Source organism: Myotis daubentonii, chromosome 6, assembly GCF_963259705.1.
Source record: "Myotis daubentonii chromosome 6, mMyoDau2.1, whole genome shotgun sequence".
NCBI classification, from domain to species: Eukaryota; Metazoa; Chordata; class Mammalia; order Chiroptera; family Vespertilionidae; genus Myotis; species Myotis daubentonii.
In genome coordinates, this window is record NC_081845.1 from 70,346,677 (window position 1) to 70,362,609 (window position 15,933).

Sequence of the window (15,933 nt, forward strand, 5' to 3'; positions counted from 1 at the left end):
TCATCAAATTCTGATAGTACGTCATCAGTATCTAATAGCTCTACTAAAGATTAAAAATCTCATGTGTCATCTTTTTCTTCACATTTCTATAATGGTCTCTTTTATTCCAACAGTTTTCTATAACCTATATTTTATTGTTAATATCTAGTTAGACTAAAATTGATTTACTCTTAAATTCTCAAAGGCAATATGAAAACCATCAATAAAAATGTATTTAATCCTTTTAAACATGTAAATCCTTTCTCCTTTGCAAAGGACGCAAGTATGCTCAGACAAAATTAATGAATGAAAATATCATGCAATAATATATGTTGAATGCAATTTAAACAAAGCATTATTATTTTTGTCAAACTGTTAATACACTTTAGGGAAAATATTTAATTGGCAGCTTTTCTTATTTACACTGATGTTTTTACAGTTGTATGCCAAGATTTACTGGAAAAAGCTGTGAGAAAGTAATTGACCACTCTAGACTGCTCAGCATCGACTGTCTGAATGAAGGATGGTGTTTCAATATAATTGGAAGATTCAGAGTAAGTAATTTAATACATGGCAAAGTAATTTAGCACATCAAAACACAATAGCTTCAGGCACTTTGTATTTCAAATGCTTTTATCAATCTAAGCCAGATAAATGCATCCTTATATGGGTATTTAAATATATTATATATAGTTTAGTAATATTTTTTTAAAATGTATTTTTATTGATTTCAGAGAGGAAGGGAGAGGGAGAGAGAGAGAGAGAAACATCAGTGATGAGAAAGAATCATTGATTGGCTGCCTCCTGCATGCTCCTTACCGGGGATCAAGCCTGCAACCTAGGCATGTGCCCTTGACCAGAATAGAACCTGCAATTCTTCAGTCCACAGGCCAACGCTCTATCCACTGAGCCACGCCAGCTAGGGCAGAGATTTTTAACTTAGAATTATGTTGGGAGGCCATTGATGTGTTCTAGGCAGTGACTTTATTATGAAATAAGAGTATAACTAGTTGAGTACTGGTGATATATCTCTCTATATAAGACCACAGATACTAATGTCTTAAGCTCTTAAACCAGATGGGAAATAAAATTAACCTGGTAATTGTTAATCAGGATATATAAAAAAATAAGTTTTTGGGTTTTTTGCTGGATAGTGTTTGAAATAATTTTACAAATCTAGTGTGTATGCTACACAGAGGAAGGCATATCCTATAATTCAGCAATTCTATTTTCAGGTATGTCTATTGGATAAATTATCAGGTTTGTACTGAATGAGACATATAGAAGAATTTTCATGCCAAATCTGAAACAAACTAAAGCTTACAGTGTGAGAATGGATAAATTTATCATGGCAATGTCATACCACAGAATTATGAAAAGTGGTTAAAATAGATGAGCAATAGCTACATGAATTAATACTTATAAATACCAAAACATAATGATGACTTTTAAAATATTATTAAAATTATATATGTACAGTGTGATAATATGTAGTTTAAGTTTTAAAATTCCTATTTTTGCGGTTGCAGAAGTCTATAGCAAAGTGAACACATACATGAGAATTATTCATACACACTGAATTCATCAGAACTGCCTCCAAGGAGACAGGTGGGAGAGTAAAATCAGGGAGGGTACAGATGGGACTTACTATGTATCTGTAATGCTTTGTTTTTTTAAAAGAAATGGATTTTTTGCAAATGAGGAGGGTAGGATTATGTTGTTTATTTTATTATTTTCTCTTTTCTGTAGTATAAAATGTTTAAATATTTTTAAAGATAATTAAAATCAACTTATGGAATGGATCATGGACAAATTTATATGTGTACTTTTTGTACATATATACTAAATGAAAGATTGTTACTATATAAGAATATATAGGATAAGAATATAACATTTATTTAGCAGCTATAATACCTTTGGCATTATAGTTTTTCATTTATGATTATGACCTTATTTGATCTACACACAAATCCCTTTCCATTTTATGTAAAAAAATAAAATTTCTACTGAGCTTTTGAAATATTTCCTCTAGTTTACACATATCAATAGTGTTAGATGAAGCTAGATCTAATCCTATTCTGTGTGACTTGAGAACACATCCTTTCAAGTACTGATACATATCTATTTTCAATATAAAGTATATACCACCATTTATTTTTCTTTAAAATTTATCTATTGTTTCCCTAATATGAAATTATCTTATTGAAATGTTTTTCTTACTTTGGTTTGAAATTATTTTATATTATCCTGTTTATGTTTTGGGTTTTGGTTCCTGTTTTGTTTCAGGATGATCTCTGAGTTTTTATCTCTGACATTGTTTTTAAGTTTTTCTTCTTCTAACAGCACTTTTTCCCTGTGAGATCTCATCTATTCTAGTGCCTCAACAATTATCTATATATTAGCAGGATAGGAATGTTATTAGCTTTCTCATTGGGTTAAAATTTAGGTGATGATGCTGTACATTATTAAATGTCTTAACATTACTGTAATTTTTCAAAAACTATTCTGTCCTACCCAGTTGCTCAGTGGTTGGAGCATCAGCCCACGACTGAGGGGTCACAGGTTTTGATTCTGGTCATAGACACAGGGCACATACCTTACAGTTACAGGTTCATCCCCACTCCTTTGGGGTGAGTGGGGAGGGGGTAACCAATCAATGTGACTCTCTCACATCGATGTTTCTCTGTCTCTCTCTCTGTCCTTTCCCCTCCTTTTGAATCTCTCTAAAGTTCACTGGAAAAAATATCCTCAGAGGAGGATTAACAACAACAAAAAGACAGATATTATTAATGGCACATAAAGCAATACTCAATCAAATGTTGTTTAAGAGAGTCTCATTTTATTTAAACAAATACAAATATATTTGAAAGTAAAGTAATAGGAAAGATATATATCACATAACAATTAAGTAAAATAAATACTAGTGTAACTTTATTAATAATGGCTTCAATATAAGGAAATAGCAAAGAAGAACTTTGTTTTATCAAAATAATTGGGTCAATTTATCAAATGAAATTATACATTTAATAGCACAGCTTCAAAATATATATAACACAAATTGACATCCATCCCCATAATCATTCAGGACTTTATAATAATTTTAATTAACATAAAATGTCCCTTGTATATTTGAAATGACTTTATGGAAACAGTGAAGTCTATGAATTCTGTGACCTATGTAGTCTGGGAACAAATTAATATACACAGCTATACACAGCAACAGAGAAGCAGGGTACCAGAGAGAATCATGGGGAAGAATGGCTTTGGGAATCACAGAGAGTCTCTGAATTAAAGTTGGAGCTAACTCAACCCCAGGGTTAATCAGAGTTTTGATGGCCATTGGGACCTGGATAATGTTTTTATTATACAGATACGTATAACATACGCTAAAATGAAATAAATCAACAATTTTACAGTGTTGGCTCCTGTAAATGAGATTAGACTAAAATTGCGGTATAATGATAAATGTATTTTTGAATATACATTTAATTGAAGTAATATGAAAAATAAAGCGCACTCCACAATGACTTTAAGATTAAGAGTTTATATTAAATGTAACAGGCAACATTAGGGGTTAAAAGAAAAACCCTGAAGGTTAGCACCTTATTAATTCTATGCCATGCTTTCCCTTATGAGTTAAATTTCTCTATTTCATTTCATTTTATTTATAATGAAAGTGCCATAAGGATGCTGAACTTTCTCATTGAGATTGTGATGAGGAATTTCTAATCAACACTTTCACAATGTCAATTGCATTTTCAACATTAATAATGTAAATGGTGCCCATGATAAAACAATTGTCACTTTCCAAATGAGAGTCACATTTCTAATAACCACCATATGAGAATAAATCATTGAACAAATTAAGAGCTCATGGCAAAAAACAGAATATGTTCTTACTATCATTTTTATGTTTATAAAAGTGAATAAATGACAGCCAAAGAATATAATTCATATTATACACATAAAGTAAACAAACAGACACTGCATTTAAGAACTATTAAGAATGATGAAGGATTTCTCTTCCTTAGAGTTTTAATGATTTACTAATATTAATTTTCATAGATAATACATATAGTTAGAGCCACAATTTCTGATTTACATTTATCCATATATTTTATAAGTTCTCGATGTTATGACTTAGAATTCTTGGCTGCTTTTTTTTATAGCATCAAAGAAAATGTCATGAGAGCTTTGTACACAACAATTTTGGTTCTCTTCTTGTGCAACTGGTTCAGAGATGCAGACATAAGAATGTAATTTATGTTTTAGCTCTTCTTTTTAAGTCTTCATAGGGGAGTCAACTGAAAAAAACAACAACTTTAAAACTCATTCTAGTTTAACTTTACCATCTGTTTTATTTCTTTCTTCTATTTCCATCCTCTAGTTAATTTTCTTTTTACAATTATTTTCAACAAGTGTGACTTATGCAAACTCACGCTGAAAGAAGTAAGCTCAAATTAGTATTCCATATGAGTGAAATTTGCATTTGGGATAGGATTTAGAGTTTTAGAATTTTAGTTGCAACAACAGAAATTTAAACAGAATCTCTCTCTCTCTCTCTCTTTCTCTCTTACACACACACACACACACACACACACACACACACACACACACAAACACACATTATTAGAGGTTCCAGGGACTAGAATAGGTAAGCATTTTCCAAAATACCTTCTCAATGTTTCCTTCTCTAGACACCCGATCTAAAATGTTAAAAACTCCCTTCTAGCCCGTATGTGTCACCCTGCTCTATGTTTCTTCTTAACAACTATTGTCATCCTGTTTACCAGATAACAATATACTTCTCCGTGGATTTTTTATTGCCTATGAGACAAAAGTTAAGTTCTATGAAGGTAGATGTCTTTGTTTCTTTGTGCTGGAGTAACCTTCCAGAGAAGGCAACAGCGTTCTAGCAATGGCAAGTTATGCCACGTGTGCGTGATGGGAGCCTATTTGAAGGATACTTCTGTGTAGGACAAGCACACACTCCATGAACTGACCACTGGCAACCTCTCCCTTAGTAATGAAATAGTCGGAGCTAGCTTGACATGGAATCTGGGGAGAGAAGTATTTGGTGAAAAGTGCAACAAATAGTTATGCACAAAATACCCCTCAATAATGTTGTTTACATAAAAACTATAAAAGTTAAATCAAAAAAAGGGGGTTGGGATATCTAAGTATTTTTATGAACACAGAAAAATTTTATACACATACACAAAATAAAAATCCAAAATTTACACTATGATCTGCTACTAAAATTTAAATTGAAGAGAAAAACTGAAACTATTTCTTATTGTTTGACCCAAGAACTACATTCAAAGCTGTCAACATACTTTCTGATTGTACCCTCAACCGGATAAACACACCAATATTTCCATTCTTTCTCAGTCCTCAGAAATATTTCTTCAGGTTTAAGGACTGGATGGGTAGTGTCATAGTTTGTGCTGAGAGACTCGGGCATCTCTGGAAAAGAATAGTTGAAGTCAGGTATAAGAAGATCCCTATCACAACCAAGAGTGACTGTGTCCTCAGGGGATACTTAGCAATGTCTTGAGACATTTTTGGTTGTCACAAATCAGAGTTGGTTCTGCTGCTGGCACCTGATGGGTAGAAGCCTAGTGTGCTGCTAAGCATCCCACAATGCACATGACAGCCTCCGCCATGAAGAGATGTCAGTTCCAAAATATCTACTTGCTGTGGTCGAGAAAACCTGCCTTAGAGGAAGTATAGGCTCTGGAAGTTAGAGAGTAGTAAACTTGCTCACAGAAAGAAAAATAGACTTTGTGAAAGCTTAAAGAACCCAAATTTAAAAAAGAGAATTTTCTGCTTCAAATTAGTAGAAGTCCATAACGTAAGATAGATCCCAGGTTGAGAAGCCTTTGTCTGCTTTATGTGAGCCCTGTAATCAGAGAGTTAGGTGCAATGCAGTTGGTTAAGTCAAATCGCTTTTTGATTATTTTCCTTCCTTTGCTGGGAAGAGACTGTATACATCCAATTCAGAAAGAGGGATATATGCTGCTTCTCAGAAGCTCTGCTTTTCAATACTTCCCTCTGAAATACTCACTTAGATTTAATTTATTTGTATGTTTCCTCCTTATTTATATTACTAGAGGCACAGTGCACGGATTCGTGCACCTATGGGGTCCCTTGGTGTGGCCTACGGGGATCCAGGGAGGAGCCAATCCCGCTCATCCTGGCCCTGCTCATCCTGGTCAGCTGTGTGGCGCTCCGGCTGTGAGAGTGCACTGACCACCAGGGGGCAGCTCCTCCATTGAGCATCTGCCCCCTGTTGATCAGTACACGTCATAGCGAGTGGTTGAGCGGTCTTAGCATATCATTAGAGTATTACGCTATGATTGGTTGAATGGCCGACCAGACACTTAGCATATTAGGCTTCTATTATATAGTATTGGATATTTAGATAAAACGTTTGGAAGAGTTGTATTAAGTAGCATGAACTAGTGTGATAGTGAGAGAGAGAGAGAGCTCTTTCTACTTGTTTTTAAGAGAGGAGGAGGCAGGAGCAAGAGTCCAGATTTATAAAACTCAGGATCAACTTCAATAATCTCCTGATCCGTGTCTTATACTCAGAGATAGTTTTCCTCTGCTCCTCTCCGTCCTTCAGAGACATTTTACTTAATGGTTCTCTGACTCTACTTCAATAGATGAATTATTTATACTGATCTTATTCAGGTTCTTGGTAAGGAAGTGAACTTCTGCCTAATACAGTGTTTGAAAGAGAATAGCATCTACACACTAGCTTTTAAGTCTTTTCCATGTGCATTATATTACTTCTTTATTTTAGTTCTTCAGCCTATCTTTTAAATATATTTTTATTCCATGTTTTCTTGTGCTTGATCATAATAATTAGTACTAGCTATTTAATGGAAAGAAATTTAACAAGGATTTTAAGTGATGAATATATTTTAAAAACTCATACTTTCTAAATTTGGTTTGACTTGAAACCATTTTTCATGTATAAAGAGCAAGAATGGAGAAAATTTTCATTATGTTCTATTACCTCTTTTGCTCATTTTCAGCAAAAATTTATATCAATTAATAAAGTAAATTAAACAGCTTGTGTATAAGAAGTGACAGCTTAATTCATATAAATATATGTAGTCCCTGTAAATAACTGAAATGTTCATATTTAAAGGAAACAAATATGAATACTTTAAGTGCCTTAGGGAAACTAAAGGTGAAGAATGTCTTTATTAATAATTAAATTAAAAAATAAGTAATAAAATATGCCATAAGAGTTTTTAAATATATTTTTATTGATTTCAGAGAGGAAGGGAGAAGGAGAGAGAGATAGAGAGATCCATGATGAGAGAAGTATTGATTGGCTGATATCTGCATGCTCCGCAACCTGGACATGTGCCCTGACAGGCAATTGAACCACTGGTTCATAGGTCAGTGCTCAACCACTGAGCCACACTGGCCTGGCTGCCATAAGAATTTTTTACAATTTAAAAATGTGCCTCTTATAATTAAGGCAAAATCACGGATGAAACTATAAAAACATTGTTATTTATGTGAATGTCATTTATACTATACTTTGGATCTTTAAGATGACAATTCTTCTCCCAGGCAGCTCATAAATAGGAGTTAGAGCCATAATATCTGTATTAATACTAAGGCTATAACACCTAAGAAGGGATATCAAAGGTAAAGGTGAAACTGAAGGCAAACTTTGATGAACAGTATCTGGGAATCTAGTGTATGGGTAACTGAATAACGCGCCCCCCCCACCCCAAATATGCCCTTATCTTCATCTCCAGAACCTATTAATCTTACTTCGTGTGGAAAAAGAGACTTCGAAAATGTAGTTAAGAAAAGGATCTTGCTAGGATGAGTTTATCCTGACTTATCCAGATGGGCCTGAAGAAATTACAGACATCCTTATAAGCCTTATAAGAGGGCCACAGGAGGAGTCAGAGACAGAGAAAGTGATGTGGTTTCCAAAGCTGAGATTGGAGTTGTATTCTTTCAAGATGTAGGAAGAGTACACAAGCTACAGGATATGTATGTGGCAGCTGAAAACAGCAAGGACACAGATTCCCTCCTGAGAGCCTGCGGAAGCAACCAGACCTCCTGAAATCTTTATTTATCCCAGTAGGAGTGATTTCAGGCTTCTGAACACAAGAAATATGTAAAAGAATGAGTGTGTTAAACTACTAAGGCTATGGTAATTTATTACAGCAGCAGCAGAAAACAAATACACAGAGACTTCAGGAAAATTTATTTTTAACACAAAAAATAAGTTTTCTGGCTTAAAATGATTAGAGGAGCTCTCTGACTGAACATAAATTTGACGAGAAGAATGGTGTTTCGTCCTCTTTAAAAGACATTCATGAAACACAAAAGGAAGTCACTTTGGACTTATGTTTAGTGGCCATTTCTAGTTTGAGTTTTAGGACCATCTGTACTAATTGACACAGGTGAATTGGTGCAGGTCATAATAAAGAAAAGCAGCAAAATGATTGGTTGGTTCATCATTCATTGGTTAAAATCCCCCATTTACTTTAAAAGGGTGGGCATGTTTGGGGGGCCCATTTGTCACCTATTTAGGGAAGCAGTAGCCATGTATGCAGGCAGGATTAGCCCCATGTGGATACAATATCCTAAGTGTGTTCATGCCTTACTAATTTATCATCCACCCATGATACAATCAAGAATGAAATGGGGTCTTATCAGCTACTTGGTTTGTAAAACAGGCATTGAACTAGGTCTTGTGAGAAATGCTGTTCTTTCCAACAGAGGCATCTAATTTTATAAATTGTGGTCAACATAATTCTGATTTATCTTTAACAATGTATGAAGTAATTGTTTTACCTGGTACTCTAAGGGACCAATAAAAGCATTCATTAAAAATGAGGCAATGCACAGTTCACAGGGAGAACCACATAGAATTTACTAGAGACAACATCTTGATTATAGATATAATCACAGGTATTAAAGAGGCCCAGGGGTTAGCTAATTTTCATTCTTACTCAATAAGCTTTAGTGAAATCCTTAGTCAGGTATCTTTATGGAAAATGTCTTTATCCTTTGTTTTTAATATCGCAGGTTTCTTTCCTTGCGTCTTGTCTTTGTGTGATATCACTAACTGTTCTCTTGAAAGCATATTTATTTAAAACCTACCTTGTGGAAACTCTGTGCTCCAGGCACACACAGTTGAACTAGACAGAGTATGATCTTATCTCATGTTTGTAATAGTAACTCAAAGTTTAGTTTGACAACAGTGTCCACCTATTATAAGAAGGAATTGTTTCCTCAAACTGAGAGAGAGAGAGAGAGAGAGAGAGACTCATAAATATTTCAGCATATTTAAGAATACTTAAACATATACTTAAATATTTTAAGTATGTTTCCTACCTCCTTTCCCGAGTTCTTTATAACATTTTCCTATTTAAATCTGGGATTGGACACAGATGGTTTAGGGATCTAGAATTTCAGGCAGATGGATGACCACTCTGTCTCAACTGACAAAAACTTCAGCTTGACAACATGCTGATGACTAGAATTTTTTACAATGATGTACAAAGTTTAACTACATAATTATGCCAAAAGAGCTTGATATGCACTACCACCCAGTCAAATTTTCATGTAAAGATAATTAAAATTACTCATCTTTTTTTGAACAATGAATACAGGAATTAGGAAACAAATTATATTTTAGTTTTTAAAAGTTAGGTCCCTCTCTTCTTCTTACTACACTAAGTTATACCTGACTCAGGCATAGTTTTAAAATGGGTATTCTATCTTTTTTTATTTTATATTTTATTGATTTTTTACAGAGAGGAAGGGAGAGAGATAGAGAGTTAGAAACATCGATGAGAGAGAATCATCGATCAGCTGCCTCTTGCACATCTCCTACTGGGGATATGCCCGCAACCCAGGTACATGCCCTTGACCGGAATCGAACCTGGGACCTTTCAGTCCACAGGCCGACGCTCTATCCACTGAGCCAAACCGGTTTCGGTGGTATTCTATCTTTTTAGTAATGATATTAAAAGCCCAGTGTTCTCATCCAAGTGAATGATCTCAACTTTAAAATGACCCTAATTGACCCTGAGAAGCATATTGTACCTTAATTTTCTCATTAAAACTCCTTATATAAAAGGTAGATATACAAAAGACCTTAAGGAATTAGAAAATCACCTAGAATCACCTCAGAGAAGTATGTCATGGTGAATTTTAATATTTTTAATATAGTTCAACTTGCTTACTTTCATGAGGGCCAAGAATGAAAGTCTTTTTTTTACTTTTAATTTCTTTATTGATTAAGTTATTACATATGTTTTCTCACCCCCCCCCCCATTACCCCCACACACACCCATACCCTCACCCTCCTGGTGTCTGTGTTCATTTGCATATAAGTCCTTTGGTTGATCTCTCCCCCTTATCACCACCCTCCCCTACCTTCCCTCTGAGGTTTGACGGTTCTGTCTCTGGATCTGTTTTTGTTCATCAGTTTATGTTGTTCATTATATTCCATAAATGAGTGAGATCATGTGATATTTATCTTTCTCTGACTGGCTTATTTCACTTAGAATAATGCTCTCCAGTTAGTTCACTGTCAACATTTAGGTAGATGTTCATTTCTAAACGCATTATCTGTAGATCCCCACCCTCCGGCACCCTACTCACTTCCAAAAGAAATAGTACAAATTCTGAATTGTTTACTGTTTTCAATTCTTACAAATAAATGGGAAATCAAGTATGAGAAAATTAAAATTGCTATTGTCAATGTATACTTTTCTCAGCACCCTATAAACAACTAAAGTTCATTGCACTAAATGTAATTTTAGTTTTCTTACAGAATTATGAGCTATATATTTTATAAGATTAGAGCCAATGTAATAAAGTTGATAAATATTTCAAAATAGAAATAACCCTCAGTACCAAATTTAGTCTCACATTTAGATGGTGGGAACTTTTGCTAAGTGTGTTAGATAGGTTATGTTGTGGTAATTAACCCGCCCCCCACCCCCATAGACACACACACACACACACACACACACACACACACACACACACACATTATAGAGGCCTAGAAGAACTGATTATTTTCTCTCTAATCATATACTAATTGAAAATGTTTCTTATCATCCTTCATTTCAGAAATAATACTATGAATATATAATCTACTTAGGCAACTAAACATACCAGTTTGATAGGACACAGGCATTTCAATGCTAAAAGTGTTAAGTCCAGGCAAACAGTTGAAGTAGTCACCCTAAATTCACTCTACTACCAGTGAACCCATTTTACATAAAGAGCTATTTTTCTATTTCATGAATAAAGTTTGAAACTTAATAAATGCTCAAAGCTGTTTTCAGACATCCACAGATTTTTGAACAAATGTTTGTTCCTTTATCCATTTATTCAATGGGAGGTAGTATTAAAAATTCTAAGTATTAATCTGGGGAGATTAATAATAGCTAACTGAGTGTTTTCATGTAAACTTTTTAACACCCCTATGGGTACAAATAAAATTGATGTAGAAAAATCAATATTACCCTGTCACCTGAGTTCATTGTGGAATTTTTGGCATCCTAATGATAGAGAGGACCATTTATTCTACTGGAAATTCATTTCACTGTAAAATAACTGAATTCCACACAAAAAATGCCAGTCCTGCCATACAATTGATTCTGAGTCATTAAATTTTCTATTGAAGATTATGAGAAATAAGAAAATAGTGTTTTAATAGTCAGTGAATAGTATATTAGTTACCATGTCCACTTAAATTCTGGATGACTACTTTTTACTCATTATCAATATTTTTGGAATCCATATCCAGAAAGAATTTTATTTATTGAAAATCATTTTTTAAATAAAGTAGCAGTATTCAGAGGGGAAAAAATTAGATTTGTGGTCAATTTAAGAAATGATTTTCTACATACATATCACTACATGATTATCAATGGTTTAATATCCATTTATCTCTTAGGAATATTGTCTGGAAATATGATCCTCTCAATAAACTAGAAGAGTCCACAAAAATAAAACTCATCAGTAAGAAGAGTTATGCTATATTTTTCATGAGTTCTCTTTTTTGTTGTCTGCTAGAAAACTTGGAGCTATTTAGAAATGACGTTTTATTTTACTTGTTCAAAACTATCTATTCTACCATCACTATTCTACTTTACTCATGTTCTATTAACCTGCTTTAAAGGTTATATTGTACATCAAAGCTATTGTTTCTGTGGAATGTGCATATGTGTATGAATTCCACATAAACATACAAGTCATGAATGGGAGTTCAGATTCAGAAATAGACCTACATTTCAATTACATAATCTCTCTACATTCTCTAAGAAAATAAATTATTCCTAGCACACACTTTGTTCATTCAATGGCAATTTATTGGTGTTATAGTTATTTATGAATGGTAATAAGAGCTCTAATTTCCCATCCCAAATATCCACCTATAAATCCAAACTTTGTCTAAAGTCATGATACCTTCAGTGTCCTCATTCGGGATGGAGGGGTCTAATAACAGATAAATGGTTCTGACTTTCCTTGAAACCTATTTTGAGGGACTTTTTTTTATTCATAAAAAGCCAAAGGCCTATTTTGTCTCCCAGTGATATTAATAATAACAGCGTGAGCACCACAGCACCTCTGAGAGCAGGGACCCACATTATTTCTGTTATTTTGCTTGGCAATGTCTTTACTAAGCGGCATCTACTCCTTACTGGTCAATATCCCCAAAAGTTATTACAGAAGATGTGGAGTCTTATTTTCAATGGACTCCTCACTCCTGAATATGCCAGATAGCAATGAGGGTTGTATATCTTTAGTGCAGCTCTCTCTGATTTTCTTAGTTGAAAAAACACACTCACAAACACACAGAGCAAAACAAAAACTTAAGAGATGACTTTTAAGCTAAGGTTTTTCAGGTTTTTCTTCTTGATTTGGTTTAAGATGCAGAGATGAGTCTACATAATATGCTACATTATTAAGTTTATTTTGTGCAGCTATAGATTCAAATATATTATGCCTTTATATTTTTAGGTCAATGATGAACGTAAGTCCAATAAGACACATGTTCAATGACAGAGAAGATTAGTTGATGCCATCTGAAGCATCAAAATTCTAAGTCTTAGTATAAAATTATGGGTTAAAAATTTTGGTGATCTCAAGACTTAGAAATGTTTGATAGAATTGTACTCTCTTGGTAGTTATTTAATGCAATTAAATGATTATTTTTTCTGATTATTTCTAATATTTGTTATTGATTCCAGTTAGCTATATAGTAATCAGATATAATTTAAGATTCATACTTTGTCTATCCATTAAGAAATTGTATTGTGAATTAAAAGAGAAGGTTGATAAAACAATTAGAAGAAAGTTTAATTTTTTGTTAATTGGATTAAAGGAAATGTCAGATGTTAGTGATTCCTTGTGCCCCATTACTCAGCTGTGCTTTCTACTGCCAAATTTGTGGAGAATTTGCTCATTGGAAAATCAGAGAAGTAAAAATAATTTTAAGATATGCTCTAAACAGAATATAAAGCCTTAGTCTGTCTCCAGAGCTTACACTAAGTTTATTGGTTTATTACATCCTAAGACCTCAGTATAGTGCTGTGTATTAAAATTAAATATGGCTTGAGAGTAACTGTAAATTGCTTATATTTAATTAATTTCAATGTGGATAAAAACAGTTACGAATTTTGTCTTTGAAAATGCTAGAGATTGCCATAGATAGATTATCTTATTAGGGAATAAAACCTGATTACATTAAAATGTTTTCAAATGATTTAAATTTAAAAGCCAACAAATTCAAATAGTACCTTGGCATTTCATTGTGAGAATCCTATTGGGTCATATGTGTTCTAAGTAGTGTGTCTGTTAATGTTTACCACAGTTACATTTAATTAAAAAAAATTGTAGCCCAGCAGATGGAAGTTTGTAGACTATAGTTGTAGACTGAGGAGTGAGTCAAAGCCAAAACAAATATTACATAGGCACTTTAAACAGGAACATGATGAAATATAGTACAGAAAGAGAAGTTAAAAGAACAGGAGAAACACACAAAACATGTGTTAAAAGGTGTGCCCTATAAACACTTATAAATTGAAAGTTTTAGAAATTAGCTGTGTATTTTACAAGCCAAAATATATATAGAAACATTTCAGTAAGATATGTATCATTTTTCGTTACTTTCTTTTCCTAGTATATATGTACCCCAGGATGCGCAAGAAATCCATGTTGGTTTCTGAAGAATGTTCGCTTAATCCTTCTGTACCCTTGCTACGGTGGATCCATCAGCCATGATTTTTCCAAAACTATAGTTCCTCATTCTCTTAAATTTAAATATGTGTGGCAATTGGGATTTACAGGTAATCAAATAATTTGTTTATTTTTAAATTGTCTGAATCAATTCAACATTTGCTGGGTTAAGTATTCATTTTCTAATCACACAAAATATTTTATATCTCAAAACACAAAAGAAATAAAAAATGAATTTAATATTCTCAATTTTGTCTGTTCCCTTAGTGGACATATGCTTATTACCTACTACATTTCTGGAATTCTGGTTGACTACATGGAGAGGCAAAAGTAGGTTTGCATATTTTCCATATCCATATGGAAAATTATACAATAATTAAATAATAATAATACAAGAATAAACTCTGTTTTGTGTACTCACAACTATAAACCTATTTTGGCTCCACCCTGTATAATTGTGAAGAAAACTAGAACTACTTCCTATTCTCATAGATCTGACTATTGTTTTGGTGAGTTATTGGGCAAATACAGTGATAAACGTATGATTGTAAATTGAAGTAAAGGCTCCTACAGAAAGAAATATTTTCCCATGACTACTTATAACTAAAGGAACTATTTTTAGGGAAAAAAGAAAAGAAAATATGAGCAATTGGGAGAGTAAGTTGGGAGGTCAGATAAGGTTTCCATGATAAAATGACCCTAGCACAGAGATATGGAGAATGAGACCAGAGCTGGAGAACTGAATAAAATGAATTTGGAGAATTGAATAAATTATGCTTAAAACAAACATAAACAGAAACTATGTTTAAAAGATATAATATTTTGGTTATGCAAGGAATATAAGTTTTGGAAATCTGTACAACATAGGACTATCATTAATACTGCACTATGTAATATTTTTAAATTGGCTAAAATGATAGATCTTAAGTTAAATGTTCTTGTCACAAAAATAAAAAAAAATGAAAATGAACAAAATAAATAAAGGGGGTGGGAAAATTTTTTCAGAGGTGGTGGATTGTTGAGTGTTTCCTTCCACGACTCGCATGGAGTAGGGTACGGTATCTGAAAGAGGAGCCGCACAGCAAATGAGAGAAAAAGACACGAGATAATTTTGCAATATTGGGGGACCAGGCGGGTAAGTCCCGAAGGACTTCCTCCCTGTGCTCAGGCCTCACCAAGCTTTTATTGATCTGGGATGCACCCATAGCATAGCCCTAGGCAGGTGACCCCCTGCAACAGGCAGACTAGCCCATCAGCAAGGATTTACATAATAATAAATGGGGGAGTAGTTTCAGCTACCACTGTCTGGACAAACAGAGGTGGCGCCTAGCTCCGACCTTTGGGAGGGCTTCAAAGGCACCCAGCCTTGGGGGGGGGGGGGGGTTCTCTGTCTATGCTTATCAGATAGTGAAGGCAATAAACAGTTTCCCACAGTGGATAAGTTTTTGATATTGATTATAATTATTCTTTCATGGGTACATACTTATCTCCAAACATATCAAGTTGTATATATTCAGCATCTATAACTTTCTGTATGTCAATCATATCTCCAATAAAGCAGGTAGGAAAACAACACGAAACATAAAAACACCACAATCAGAAAACAAAAATACAAAATTAGAAGAGATAAATCCTTTGAAGGCCTGGCTGGAACTCTGAGAACAAGAGTGAAAATAAGGCTTGGGGAGATAAATATTTTAATGCTAG

The 15,933-nt window shown here is 33.7% G+C and overlaps 1 protein-coding gene across 1 annotated transcript in view; it reads left to right on the plus strand.

The window, feature by feature from the left end:
• Nucleotides 1–15,933, plus strand: part of EYS (eyes shut homolog) — a 1,266,634-nt gene that overhangs the window by 80,964 nt on the left and 1,169,737 nt on the right. Inside the window, 2 exon segments of the mRNA XM_059702239.1 lie at nt 419–533; nt 14,171–14,336. Of these exon segments, the coding sequence (XP_059558222.1) occupies nt 419–533; nt 14,171–14,336 (281 nt within the window).